The sequence below is a fragment of the Crotalus tigris genome, unplaced genomic scaffold, assembly GCF_016545835.1.
Source record: "Crotalus tigris isolate CLP2741 ecotype Arizona unplaced genomic scaffold, ASM1654583v1 scf7180000018884.865410, whole genome shotgun sequence".
In the NCBI taxonomy this organism is placed as follows: domain Eukaryota; kingdom Metazoa; phylum Chordata; class Lepidosauria; order Squamata; family Viperidae; genus Crotalus; species Crotalus tigris.
In genome coordinates this window covers 784,405-796,635 of record NW_024097256.1, presented here as the reverse complement: position 1 = coordinate 796,635, position 12,231 = coordinate 784,405, and the positions used below count along the sequence as shown (strand labels likewise).

General features: G+C 43.2%; 1 protein-coding gene across 1 annotated transcript in view; it reads left to right on the top strand.

Moving 5' to 3' along the window:
- LDLRAP1 (low density lipoprotein receptor adaptor protein 1) overlaps positions 1-12,231 on the top strand; it is a 72,448-nt gene that overhangs the window by 38,772 nt on the left and 21,445 nt on the right. The window contains exons 4-5 of the mRNA XM_039357285.1: positions 5,329-5,443; positions 12,016-12,088. Coding sequence (XP_039213219.1) covers positions 5,329-5,443; positions 12,016-12,088 — 188 coding nt within the window. The remainder of the gene's footprint in view (positions 1-5,328; positions 5,444-12,015; positions 12,089-12,231) is intronic.

The following is a 12,231-nucleotide window of genomic DNA, read 5'->3' as shown; positions in this document are numbered from 1 at the left end:
GTTTGAAGACCCCTGCACTAAAGGGCCATTGTAAATTGAGGTCTACCTATAAATACAAATACATATATTCTACTTCCTGCATTTTCTTGCCTAGTTCTGGAAAACATTATTGAAAGAGAGGAGAGCTGTGAAATGGTGAGGATGCCCCTCAGACCATGGGCTGTATGTTATCTTCCCAGTTGCCCGCATTTGTTCTCTTGGTGTTTAAGATTCCTTTTTTGGAGGGTGTTCTTTACTGCTCTTCCATCAGTTCCTCTTGCCATACGTATCAAAGGAGTTGCAGAGCTGGAGCTTCAACATGAGCGATCTCCAAGTGAACAAGAGCCCAGAGCGCCCCCCCCCCCATTGGATGTGCCGCCTTTAAAGTTGCCTTAGAAACTAAATGCATTCCAAAGCAATGTCATCTAAACACTGGCAGGCGATAAATCTCTCCCTCCCACATCGTGGTGAACTGTTGCTTCCATTCCCTTCTTCTGAGAAAGGTTAGCAGATTGCTACGTCTGCTTTGTCCGATAAAAAAAAAAAAAGGCAATTCAAAAGATACACTGACTACGTTAAAGTTTGTTGTGGCTGTTACGGAGAAAAGAGTGTTGAATGTTATTTAGTCCTTTAGGACAGGGCTTTTCAACCTTTTCACCCATTGCACCACTTTTAGGATATGGCAACATCCGAGTACCACCAGTCGCCTAACAAGGTGTCAAAAACTTGATGACCAGAAAAAAAAGGAAAAAAGTGATGAAGTACAGGTAGTCCTTGACTTAGCAATAGTTCGCTTAGTGCAGTGGTTCTCAACCTTTTTAATGCCGCGACCCCCCAACCAGTCGTAAGTCGAGGACTACTCAACCGGTCGTAAGTCAAGGACTACCCAACTGGTGCAGCACCGTTTGCAGAATGGGACTTTTGGCGGGCTCAGCAGGGCAGAGACAGCCTGGACAATTCCTATTGGCTTTTGAAAGCCAATAGAATTAGACTCTATTCAAGAGAGTCTATTCTATGGGCTTTCAAAAGCCAATAGAATAAAAGGGAGTAGCACAGCTAAGGAAAAGGAGGAAAAAATGGCGGACTGCGTTGTTTGGCGACCCCCGTGAAATGGTGGTTCGACCCCCAAATGGGGTCCCGACCCACAGGTTGAGAACCACTGGCTTAGTGACTGTTCGAAGTTACAGTGGCACTGAAAAATGTGCCCCCCAAGCCACAGCCGAGCAAGACACCTGCCTGCCCACCCGGTGGCGCTCTTCCGCCTGTCCGAAGTTTCCATTGTTGTGAGCATTTCTGTTGAGGATTGGCAGTGAGGGTGGGGTGGGGTGGGGGGTGTTTGGTTTTTATTCCCCCCGTCTGCTGGGTGGTTGCTGCGGGTTCTGGTCACTTCACATGACCCTGGGACACTGTGACCGTCATAAATATGAATCAGTTGCCAAGCATCTGAATGTAAATCACAAGACCCTGGAGATGCTGCAACATTCCAGCTGCTCGGCGCTTCTTCTGGGCTCAGCAGAAGCGCCAGGATCAGCGCCGAACTGTAGAAAGAAGTAACACTGACATTTCATGAAAACAACATTGACCACTTTAGATGATCCCTTTCTGTCTGTTTAATCATTTTCCCCATCTGGCACATAAAAATTAGAATTTGGCATGATTAAAAGAATCCTCCCTGCAAGACATTGTGGGAGGATCACACACCTCTGCAGTGGAAAAAAACCCTTTATAAAAGAGCAGGATTTGCCACTGATGCTGGAGCTTAAAACAAGGGCCGTTTCTCTCTTATTTGGCCTCTCATTTTAAGAAGGAAAAATAATGCTCCTTTAGAAAGCAGCAATTTGGGGAAGATGAATAGCGATTTGTTTTCCCTTATTCCCCCAATATTAAAAGATCTCCACTAGAAAATTCTATCCCTCCATCTGCTTTGATCTAATAAACTTTATGAATCCGTAGCTGAGCTTTCATTTTTCTCATTGGTATAGCAAACTTTTACAATGAAGCCTCATATTAAACATTGAAGTCAACAACTACCCAGCTTCTGCTTAAGCTTCTAGTCCAGTGGTTCTCAACCTGTGGGTTGGGACCCCATTTGGGGTCGAACGACCATTTCACGGGGGTCGCCAAACAACGCAGTCCGCCATTTTTTCCCCCTTTTCCTTAGCTGTGCTACTCCCTTTTATTCTATTGGCTTTTGAAAGCCAATAGAATAGACTCTCTTGAATAGAGTCTAATTCTATTGGCTTTCAAAAGCCAATAGGAATTGTCCAGGCTGTCTCTGCCCTGCTGAGCCCGCCAAAAGTCCCATTCTGCAAAAGGTGCTGCAAGTTGTCTGCAGCGAAGGTGAGCTGTCTGGAAGCTTCCACCACTCCCTGCTGAGCAACTACTAAAAATGTAAGTAAAAGAGGGCCAGGGGTGGGAGGTGGGAGGCCGGCGGGCACAGGGAGGGTTGCTGGCGTGCGTGGGGCCTGGCGGGTGCCTTACCTCCCTTGGGCTCGGCCAGCTGGTGTCCCAGCCAGTGGTCAGCCTGTGCTATCTCTGACGCTTGCCAGCTACACCTCGGCCGGCGCAGGGGGCGGCACCACGCATGCGCGGCGCTCCCGGGCAGGGAAAGTCCTCAACTTACGACCGGTTGGGGGTCGCGGCATGAAAAATGTTGAGAACCACTGTTCTAGTGCTTATGGTTTTAAATATTAACATGAAGAAATGGCCAGTGAAGACCATGTTAGAAATCAAATTTAAAATGCGAGTTGTGACTTTCACAGTCTTGATAGTTTTTTCCCCCCAGGTTTCACATCTTAAAAACCATTGAAAGGCTCTCCTTGGCTCAAAGTGCAGAGAAGCTAAGTTTGTGTACATCCCATTTTACAAAAAGCAACAATGGTATTATTAAAATGCCTATTTTTTTCTTTTTGCTTTGTCCCACTGATACTGGGAGATGGTTAAAACATCTAAACCAGTGGTGGCAAACCTATGGCACGGGTGCCAGAAGCAGCACTCAGAGCCCTCTCTGTGGGCACGCATGCCATCATCCAAGTCCTAGGCCTTCAGCTGGGTTTTATAAAACTTTTCGCTTTAGGCCTCAACCGCTGTGTGCAAAAAAAGAAAAGGTTCAATCAATCAGTCAATTTCAACTTCTCGCGGGAAAAAAAAAGATCTTGCAAAGTTAGAATTGATTGATTGAACTTTTTAGTCCCACCCAGTCTGCAGTTACCACCGCAGCCACGCCCACCCAATGGGCCACGCCCACCCGGCACGTGACGATGCATAAGTAGGCTTTGGGTTGCAGTTTGGGCACTCGGTCTCTAAAAGGTTCACCATCACTGATCTAAACATTGTAGAGCAGGGGTCTTCAAACTTGGCAACTTTAAGACTTGTGGACTTCAACTCCCTGAGATGGCTTCTGAAAAGCAAAGACGATGGTGGAAGCCAGATTTGCTTAACAACCTCATGATTCACTTATCAGCTCCAGTGATTCGCTTAATAACTGTGTAAAAAAAAATGTCTATGGAGATTCTCCGCCATCCATGTCATGGTTATTCCAAAGGTGCTTTTTTAAAAGGCAACTGGACTTTCTTGGGTTTTTTTCTTGAAGATGTTTTGCCTGGCAAAAAGGTAGTAAAGTCAAGCATGATTCCCTTACTGCCTTATCAATGTAAATTCGGGTGGAAATTGTGGTTGTAAGTTGACTACACAAAAACAAGGTCCAGTTCCAAGTTTCTTTCTCACGCTTGCTTCTACCTCTGGATCGTACAGTTGCTTCTCCTTAATGGCTTTTTGGTATCTTTTGATACTTTTCTTGAGATCAGCTCTACGTTCCTGATCAATAGGAACTTGTAGTATATTGGTTGGCTGATTTTTGAACCAATGGGTAGGCTTTCTGTTTGGGCAATAGTCTAGCGCAGTGATGGCGAACCTTTTAGAGACTGAGTGCCCAAACTGCAACCCAAAACCCACTTATGCATCGTCGAGTGCTGGGTGGGTGTGGCCCATTGGGTGGGTGTGGCCCATTGGGTGGGCGTGGCCCATTGGGTGGGCGTGGCCCATTGGGTGGATGTGGCCCATTGGGTAGGCATGTCTGCGGTGGTAACGGCAGACTGGGTGGGACTAAAAAGTTCAATCAATCAATTCCAACTTTGCAAGATTTTTTTTTCCCCGCGAGAAGTTGAAATTGACTGATTGAATTTTTTTTTTTGCACACGGCAGCAGAGGCCTGAAGCGAAAAGGTTTTATAAAACCCAGCTGAAGTCCTAGGACTGGGGCAATGGTGTGCGTGCCCACAGAGAGGGCTCTGAGTGCTGTCTCTGGCACCCGTGCCATAGGTTTGCCACCACTGGTCTAGCATTCAGAAGATCCCCATGTGTCCGTCTCCGATTCTCGGTAAATGCATGTGAATGTGAACAGTTATCCAGATAATCAGCCCAGACCTAGCTAGAAAAGGTCATGTTTAGAATTTTAAATGACACTTTAATAAGGAAAACAGGAAAATCAATAGGCAGCCAATTGCAGTGGTACTGTAAGCATTATGTGTTTTGGCTGCTCAGCTCCCACACTTGAACAGCTGTGTTTCCAAATCATTTCAAGGCAGCTTCCCGTCAAACACATTGCTGTGATCAAGAATGTTAGTGGCTGCTTAATGTCCTCCTCATAACGGGAACAGAAGAGATTATTTTTAAGGCAGGAATGTTGAATCTGAACACGCTGTTGGAGCAGCTGACAAAAGAAATGGAATTGTATTTTTAAATGATCTTTCTAGCTCAAGGGTGAGGCACCATTGTTGCTGATTTGCCTGGGAAGCTTTAATGTAGGAATTTTTATGAATTTTCCTTGAAAATGATGAAGTGTGTGTCATGTCAGTGTGTGATTAGCTGAAAGGATGTTGGTAATTTTCTTCGCCTTGCTGATTTCTTAATATATTTTCTCTTTTCTTTTGTCTCTTTCCTCCTTTCTCTCCTTTCTCTTCCTCCTCCTCCTCCTCTTCCTTCTCCTTCTCCTATTTTTCCTTCTCCTCCTCCTCTTTCTGCTTCTCCCTTCCTTCCTCCCTCCCACCGTCCTTCCTTCTTTCCTTCCTTCCTGCCTGCCTTCTTTCCTTCCTTCCTTCCTTCCTTCCTTTTTTCCTGCCTGCCTTCTTTCCTTCCTTCCTTCCTTCCTTCCTGCCTTCCTTCCTTCCTTCCTTCCTTCCTGCCTTCCTTCCTTCCTTCCTGCCTGCCTTCCTTCCTTCCTTCCTGCCTGCCTGCCTGCCTGCCTGCCTGCCTGCCTGCCTGCCTGCCTTCCTTCCTTCCTTCCTTCCTTCCTTCCTTCCTTCCTTCCTTCCTTCCTTCCTTCCTTCCTTCCTTTTCTCAATGTTCACAGGATATCCTACTGTACAGCAGACAAAGTACATGACAAAATATTTGCCTACATTGCCCAGAGTCAGCACAATGAGAACCTGGAGTGTCACGCTTTTCTCTGTTCCAAGAGGAAAATGGTCAGTATTCAGTGGAAAAGTCAATGATGTGTTTGTTCATTCAAACCACCTCCATAGCGACCCATTGATTCACTTTAACAATCTTAGCAGCCAGTTTACGCCGGTGGTGTTTTCTTAACAACCGCCTCAGAAAAAGGTCATAAAATAGGGTCACTGACATGATCAACCTATTTTACGACTGTGGGGACTCCATTGCAGTTATAAATTGAGAACTACCTGCACACGGATTTTCATTTGGAGGAGGTTAGGTTTTGTTTTGTTTGCTTTGTGAGAATGCCTTGGTAAGGCCACACTTGGAATACTGCATCCAGTTTTGGTCACCACAATGTAAAAAGGATGCTGAGACTCTAGAAAGAGTGCAGAGAAGAGCAACAAAGATGATTAGGGGACTGGAGGCTAAAACATATAAGGAACGGTTGCTAGAATTGGGTATGTCTAGTTTAACAAAGAGAAGGACAAGGGGGGACGTGATACTGACAGTTAGAACAATTAACCAGTGGAACAATCTGCCTCCAGAAGCGGTGAATGCACCAACACTGGAAGTTTTTAAGAAGAGACTGGACAGCCATTTGTCTGAAATGGTGTAGGGTTCCTGCCTGAGCAGGGGGTTGGACTAGATGACCTCCAAGGTCCGTTCCAACTTTTTTTTAAAATTATTATTATTATTATTATTATTATTATTATTATTATTATTATTATTATTATTATTATTATTATTATTATCGATCATCGCACAGTCAGCCAGATGTTCAGACTGGATTTGGCATTTTGTCTACCTATCGAGTCCTTACCCAGGACCTGGGATAGGCAGATGTGGATGTTTGATGGTATTACAGATATCGTCGCAGGATGGAAGCAGTTCCTAATAAGGCCGCCTTTTGCAATTGACTAATAGCGAATTTGTCAATGCCAATGGTGTTCAAGTGGTGCTCCAGTTGTTTTGGGATTGCACCCAAGGAGCCTATGACTATTGGTACTACCCTTGCTTGCTTTTGCCACAGTCTTTCTATTTCTATTTGTAGGTCTTTGTATTTTGTTATCTTCTCCAGTTCTTTCTCTTCTATTCTGCTATCTCCAGGCACTGCCACGTCCACTATCCAGACTTTTTTGTCTTTCTTATCGACAATTGTTAAGTCTGGGGTGTTATGTTGCAGGTGCTTATCTGTTTGAATTCTGAAGTCCCAGAGCAGTTTAATTTTATCATTTTCTATGACTTTCTCTATTTTATGATCCCACCAGTTTTTGCTTACAGGCAAATGATATTTTTTGCAGATCTTCCAATGCACCATTGTTGCTACTTTGTCATGCCGCTGCTTGTAATCAGTCTGTGCAATCTTCTTGCAACAGCTTACCAAGTGGTCCACTGTTTCTTCAGCTTCTTTGCATAGGCGGCACTTACTGTCTGTTGCTGTCTTCTCAATTTTGACTTTGTATGCATTTGTCCTTAAGGCTTGGTCTTGTGCAGCCAGAATTAGTCCCTCGGTCTCTTTCTTCAATTTTCCTGCTCTTAGCCATTGCCAGGTTTTATTATTATCTGCTTTCCCAGCTATTTTTTTCATGTATTGGCCATGTAGTGCTTTGTCTTCCCATGCCTCTATTCTGTTCTTCATTTGGTCTTTCCTGTAGGCCAGTTTGGTCTCTCCAGTAGTTAGTAAGCCTTCCTGATATACTAATTTCAGTGCATCTTCATCATTGTTCTTCAGATATTCTTCCAAAGCCATTTTTTCTTCTTCAACCATCTGATGTACTTGTAGCATTCCACGCCCACCTATTTGCCTTGGTAGATAAAATCTATCAATGTCACTGCGTGGATGAAGGGCATGATTCATTGTCATTATTTTTCTGGTCTGCCTATCCATTGCTTTTAGTTCTGCTTGAGTCCAGTCCACTATTCCAGCTGTGTACCTAATGACTGGGATTGCCCAGGTGTTGATTGCCTTTATGGTATTTCCTCCATTGAGTTTGGATTTTAAGATCTTCTTCACTCTCTTGATGTATTCACCTCTAATCTTTTTCTTGACTTCAGTGTGCTTGATGTTGTCAGCTTGAAGGATACCCAAGTATTTGTAGTACTCTTCCTCATCCAGACTCTTAATGTTATTTTCGTGGGGCATCTTGATTCCTTCAGTTTTCATTATTTTTCCTTGTTTGATAGTAAGTGTGGCACATTTGTCCAAGCCAAACTCCATTACAATATCTTGGCTATATATACGGACAGTGTTGAGCAGCGATTCTATTTCAGATGATGTTTTTCCATACAGCTTCAGATCATCCATGTAAAGGAGGTGGGATAGTCTGGCAGATGTTTTTGATGTTTGATAGCCATGTCCTGAGTTATTCAGTATTGTTGACAGAGGAAACAGTGCAATAACAAATAGTAATGGTGATAATGAATCTCCTTGAAATATTCCTCTCTTGATATTAACCTCTCCCAGTCTCTCACCATTGATCTGCAACTGTGTCTTCCATTGTGCCATCGATCTTTGCACAAATTTTCTGATGTTTCTACTGACTCCTGTTATTTCTAGGCACTTTATTATCCAATCATGTGGCAGAGAGTCAAATGCCTTTTTGTAGTCAATCCATGCCACATTCAGGTTGGTCTTCCTTCTCTTGCAGTTTTCCAAGATCATTTTGTCTATTAGGAGTTGATCTTTTGTTCCTCTGCTATTGGGGCGGTTTCCTTTCTGCTCAGGTGGAAAGAGATTGTTTTCAACTAGATGCTGTTGTACTGCATCAGCTACTACACCAGTTAGTAATTTGAAAGTTGTTGGTAAGCAGGTAATTGGCCTGTAGTTACCTGGTGTTGCCCCTTTTGCTGGATTTTTCATTATTAGGTAGGTTTTCCCAGTTGTTAGCCACTTTTCAATTTCTCCTCCTTGTAGTATATTGTTGAACTGTTTGGCAATGAGTGGGTGTATAACAGTTAGATGTTTCAACCAAAACCCATGCAGTTCATCTTCACCTGGTGCTGACCAATTTTTGATTTTCTTTGCTCTTTTTTCTACCATTTTTGTTGTTATTACTAGTTCTTTCATTTCAACTTCTGTTTTATTTGCATCCACCTCTTTTAACCAAGCCACATCCTTGTTGTATTTCTTTGGGTTATCCCATATCTGCTTCCAGAACTGCACTGTTTCTTCCTTGTCAGGTACTGACTGATTCCTTGCAGTTTCTCCATTGATGGATTGGTAGAAACGTTTCTGATTGGATTGAAATTGGAGGTTCTGCCTATAGTTTGCAATTCGAGCTTCATATCTACTGATTTTCCTGGCTATAGCTGTTATTTGTTGCTTTATTATTTCCAGTGCTTCCTTGATCTTCCTTGTTTCTAAGTGGTGTTTCTTGATTAGGTATTCTTTGGTCTTCTTGTTCTTCAGCTTCTTTTCTTTCATCTGTTCTAGGTAGCTTGCATGTGATCTTAACTTGCTGATCTTATTTTCTTCTTATTATTATTATTATATCAAGCCTCACATCCCACTCACAAAAAGACAAAAAATCTTTCTAATTTCAGTGCGATTTTCAAATGTCCTCGAAAACTTTCCCAGCAAAAGGTGTCTTCTTCCTTCTCTTTCATTTTTTCTCCCTCGGACACCCCCCCCCAAAAAAAGCCTGCTAATTTGACATTACAGAAATATGAAGAGAGGGTGCACGTCTTCAGGGCATGGACTCTGTGTATCTATTTTTCACATCTCCAGCATATAATTACTCTGTATTTTTAGCGCCTGGGCAATTCACAACATTATCTGGGTCTATTAAACTTGATTTGAATGTGACAGCTGAAATTGTAAACAGCTGTGAAGAGTTTCATACTGAATTACCATATTTAAGGAGTTGGTGGTTGTTTTTTTTTCTTTTTTCCCCTGATAAAAAAGTGTTTTGCTCCTCCACCAAAGATTTAAATGGCCCTGACAAAAATCTCTTTTTTCCCTTTCATGTCACACTGGCACAGGTACAGATTTTGTGTCTGCTTCTAAACAGCCCCCATCCCTACGGTTTGTCCAGCATGCCAGCCAGCTAACGGATGGGAGGTTTTACAGATTGGGATGCTAGTTTCTCATCAACATCACACAACTGGATTTTTTTGGCTGGTTTACAGCATCCATTAATCTATAAGAAAACAAAATGTGTGTGCAAAATTCTCTACTTATTTATTTGTCATAACTTTCTTAGCGAGAGCTTCTGCCTCAGAGTGAATTATAGTTCTTGTTCAGGCATCTTGATAAGCCATAATTCTTCTGAACTCTGCCTGGTACATATTCTCCAAATCCAAAATTGTATAATGCTATACAGTATTGCTTTTGCTATATTGCTTTCTGACCAGCTCAAGGTTGACTCAGCCTTCCATCCTTCTGAGGTCAGTAAATTGAGGGACCCAGATTGCTGGGGGCAATAGCCCAGAGAGGGCTGTAGAACAGTATGAAGTGGTATATAAGTCTAAGTGCTATTGCTATAAATAGGCATCACTTCGGTGGGAAGATAACAGCCTTGCCTTGTACCTTGGTGTATAGTCATGCCGGCCACATGACCACGGAAGCATCTTTGGACAATGCTGGCTCCCTCCGCTAAGAAACAGAGATGAGCTGCGCCCCCTAGAGTCAGACACGACTGGACAAGGGAAGCCTTTGCCTTTAGCTAACAGCTTCATAGGAGAAAGTTGAGCTCCGATTAGAAGTTAGCAAAAACTTTCCTGCATGACAATCTCTATGTTGAGATGCAGCCACATTGCAATTGGAGTTGATATGGCATAAAGGCCGACAGAACAGAAAGAAATGCAGAGAAGGAAATTATAAATTCGCATAGTTTTAACTGTGTCAATCCTTGGGCCAACTAATAAAAATGTTTAAATAATAATAATGATGATGATGATGATGATGATGATGGACGTGGCAGTGCCTGGAGACAGCAGAATAGACGAGAAAGAACTGGAGAAGATAACAAAAATACAAAGACCTACAAATAGAAGTAGAAAGACTGTGGCAAAAGCAAGCAAGGGTAGTACCAATAGTCATAGGTGCCTTGGGTACAATCCCAAAACAACTGGAGCACCACTTGAACACCATCATCGGCATTGACAAATTTGCCATTAGTCAATTGCAAAAGGCGGCCTTATAGGAACTGCTTCCATCCTGCAACGAGATCTGTAATACCATCAAACATCCACATCTGCCTATCCCAGGTCCTGGGTAAGGACTCGATAGGTAGACAAAAATGCCAAATCCATTCTGAGCATCAGGCTGACTGTGCGATTAATAATAATAATAATATAATAATAATAATAATGTTGGAAGGTACCTTGGAGGTCATCTAGTCCAACCCCCTGCTCAGGCAGGAAATGTATATACAGGTAGTACTCAACTTACAACCGTAACGAAGCCCGGAATTACAGTTGTAAGTTGTTGTGCTCATAAGTCAAGGCATCACATCTCTGGATTTAAAGTTACAACTGTTTTGTAAAATGCCACAGTTATTAAGTGAATCCGTGTTTTCCCAGTGAGGGTGTTTTGCGGGAAACAAGAAGTAAAAACTGGAAGGTGGCAAAAAAAAAAAGTCACAAATTTCAGTCACATGACCGTGGGATGCTGCAAATGGCCATAATAGTGGGTTGGTTGCCAAGCACCAAAATATGATCACATGACCATATGATCACATGACACCATGGGTGTGTGCAGCCATTGTAACTCCAAAAACAGGTCCTCTTGGGAGGTCAGTCATAACTTCGAATGATTGTTTAATCAACCAGTCATAAGTTGAGGACTACCTTATTCCTCTTTCCATTTTGGGGAGATCTCTCAGTTATGTTGAATTGAGAATTAGGGACTAGAACAGTGGTTCTCAACCTGTGGGTCTGGACCCCATTTGGGATCGAATAACCATTTCACGGGGGTCGCCAAACAACGCAGTCCGCCATTTTTCCCCCCTTTTCCTTAGCTGTGCCACTCCCTTTTATTCTATTGGCTTTTGAAAGCCAATAGAATAGACTCTCTTGAATAGAGTCTAATTCTATTGGCTTTCAAAAGCCAATAGGAATTGTCCAGGCTGTCTCTGCCCTGCTGAGCCCGCCAAAAGTCCCATTCTGCAAACGGTGCTTCACCAGTTGAGTAGTCCTCGACTTATGACCGGTTGCGGCATTAAAAAGGTTGAGAACCACTGGACTAGAACAAAGTTGTTTCCTTCATATTTGTAACAGTCCTGCTTTAACTACTGCATCACGCTAGCTTACATTTAAAGGGGGGGAATTTTGACAAAAAGGAACAGCTTCCTGTATGCAAAGCAATTCTCTATAAACTCTCTCCCCCCCTTTATCTCTTCAAAGAAAGGAAGACAAGCCTTCCAGATAATTGTGCGAATTCACCCAAGGGTTCCTGCAGCTGCTTTTGAGTCTCTGTAGCCAAGACTGCCAGCATCACTATTAAATTAAGTCTTAACGGGTGTGGGACTGACAGAGCTGTGGAAGGAGGGATGAGCTTCTTGCTTTAACATCTCTCCGCTCACTTCAGATCTGCAAAAGGAACTGCCTATAAGTACCCCATTATAATTGCTGTTGTATCTGTTTCCCCCCCCCCCTCCAGGCCCAAGCCGTCACCCTCACAGTTGCTCAGGCGTTCAAGGTAGCATTTGAATTTTGGCAGGCCTCCAAGGAAGGTGAGTGCTTTGCAATGGCCTCCCTAGAGTCAAATCAGAGGGTTGAGGCCTGCTCTGCTTTTTGCTTTATCACTGTTGTTCTTCACGTTTGAGTTTCTTATGGGTCGTTGTTTTATTTCTTTGCCAATGTGTTTAGGACAGGG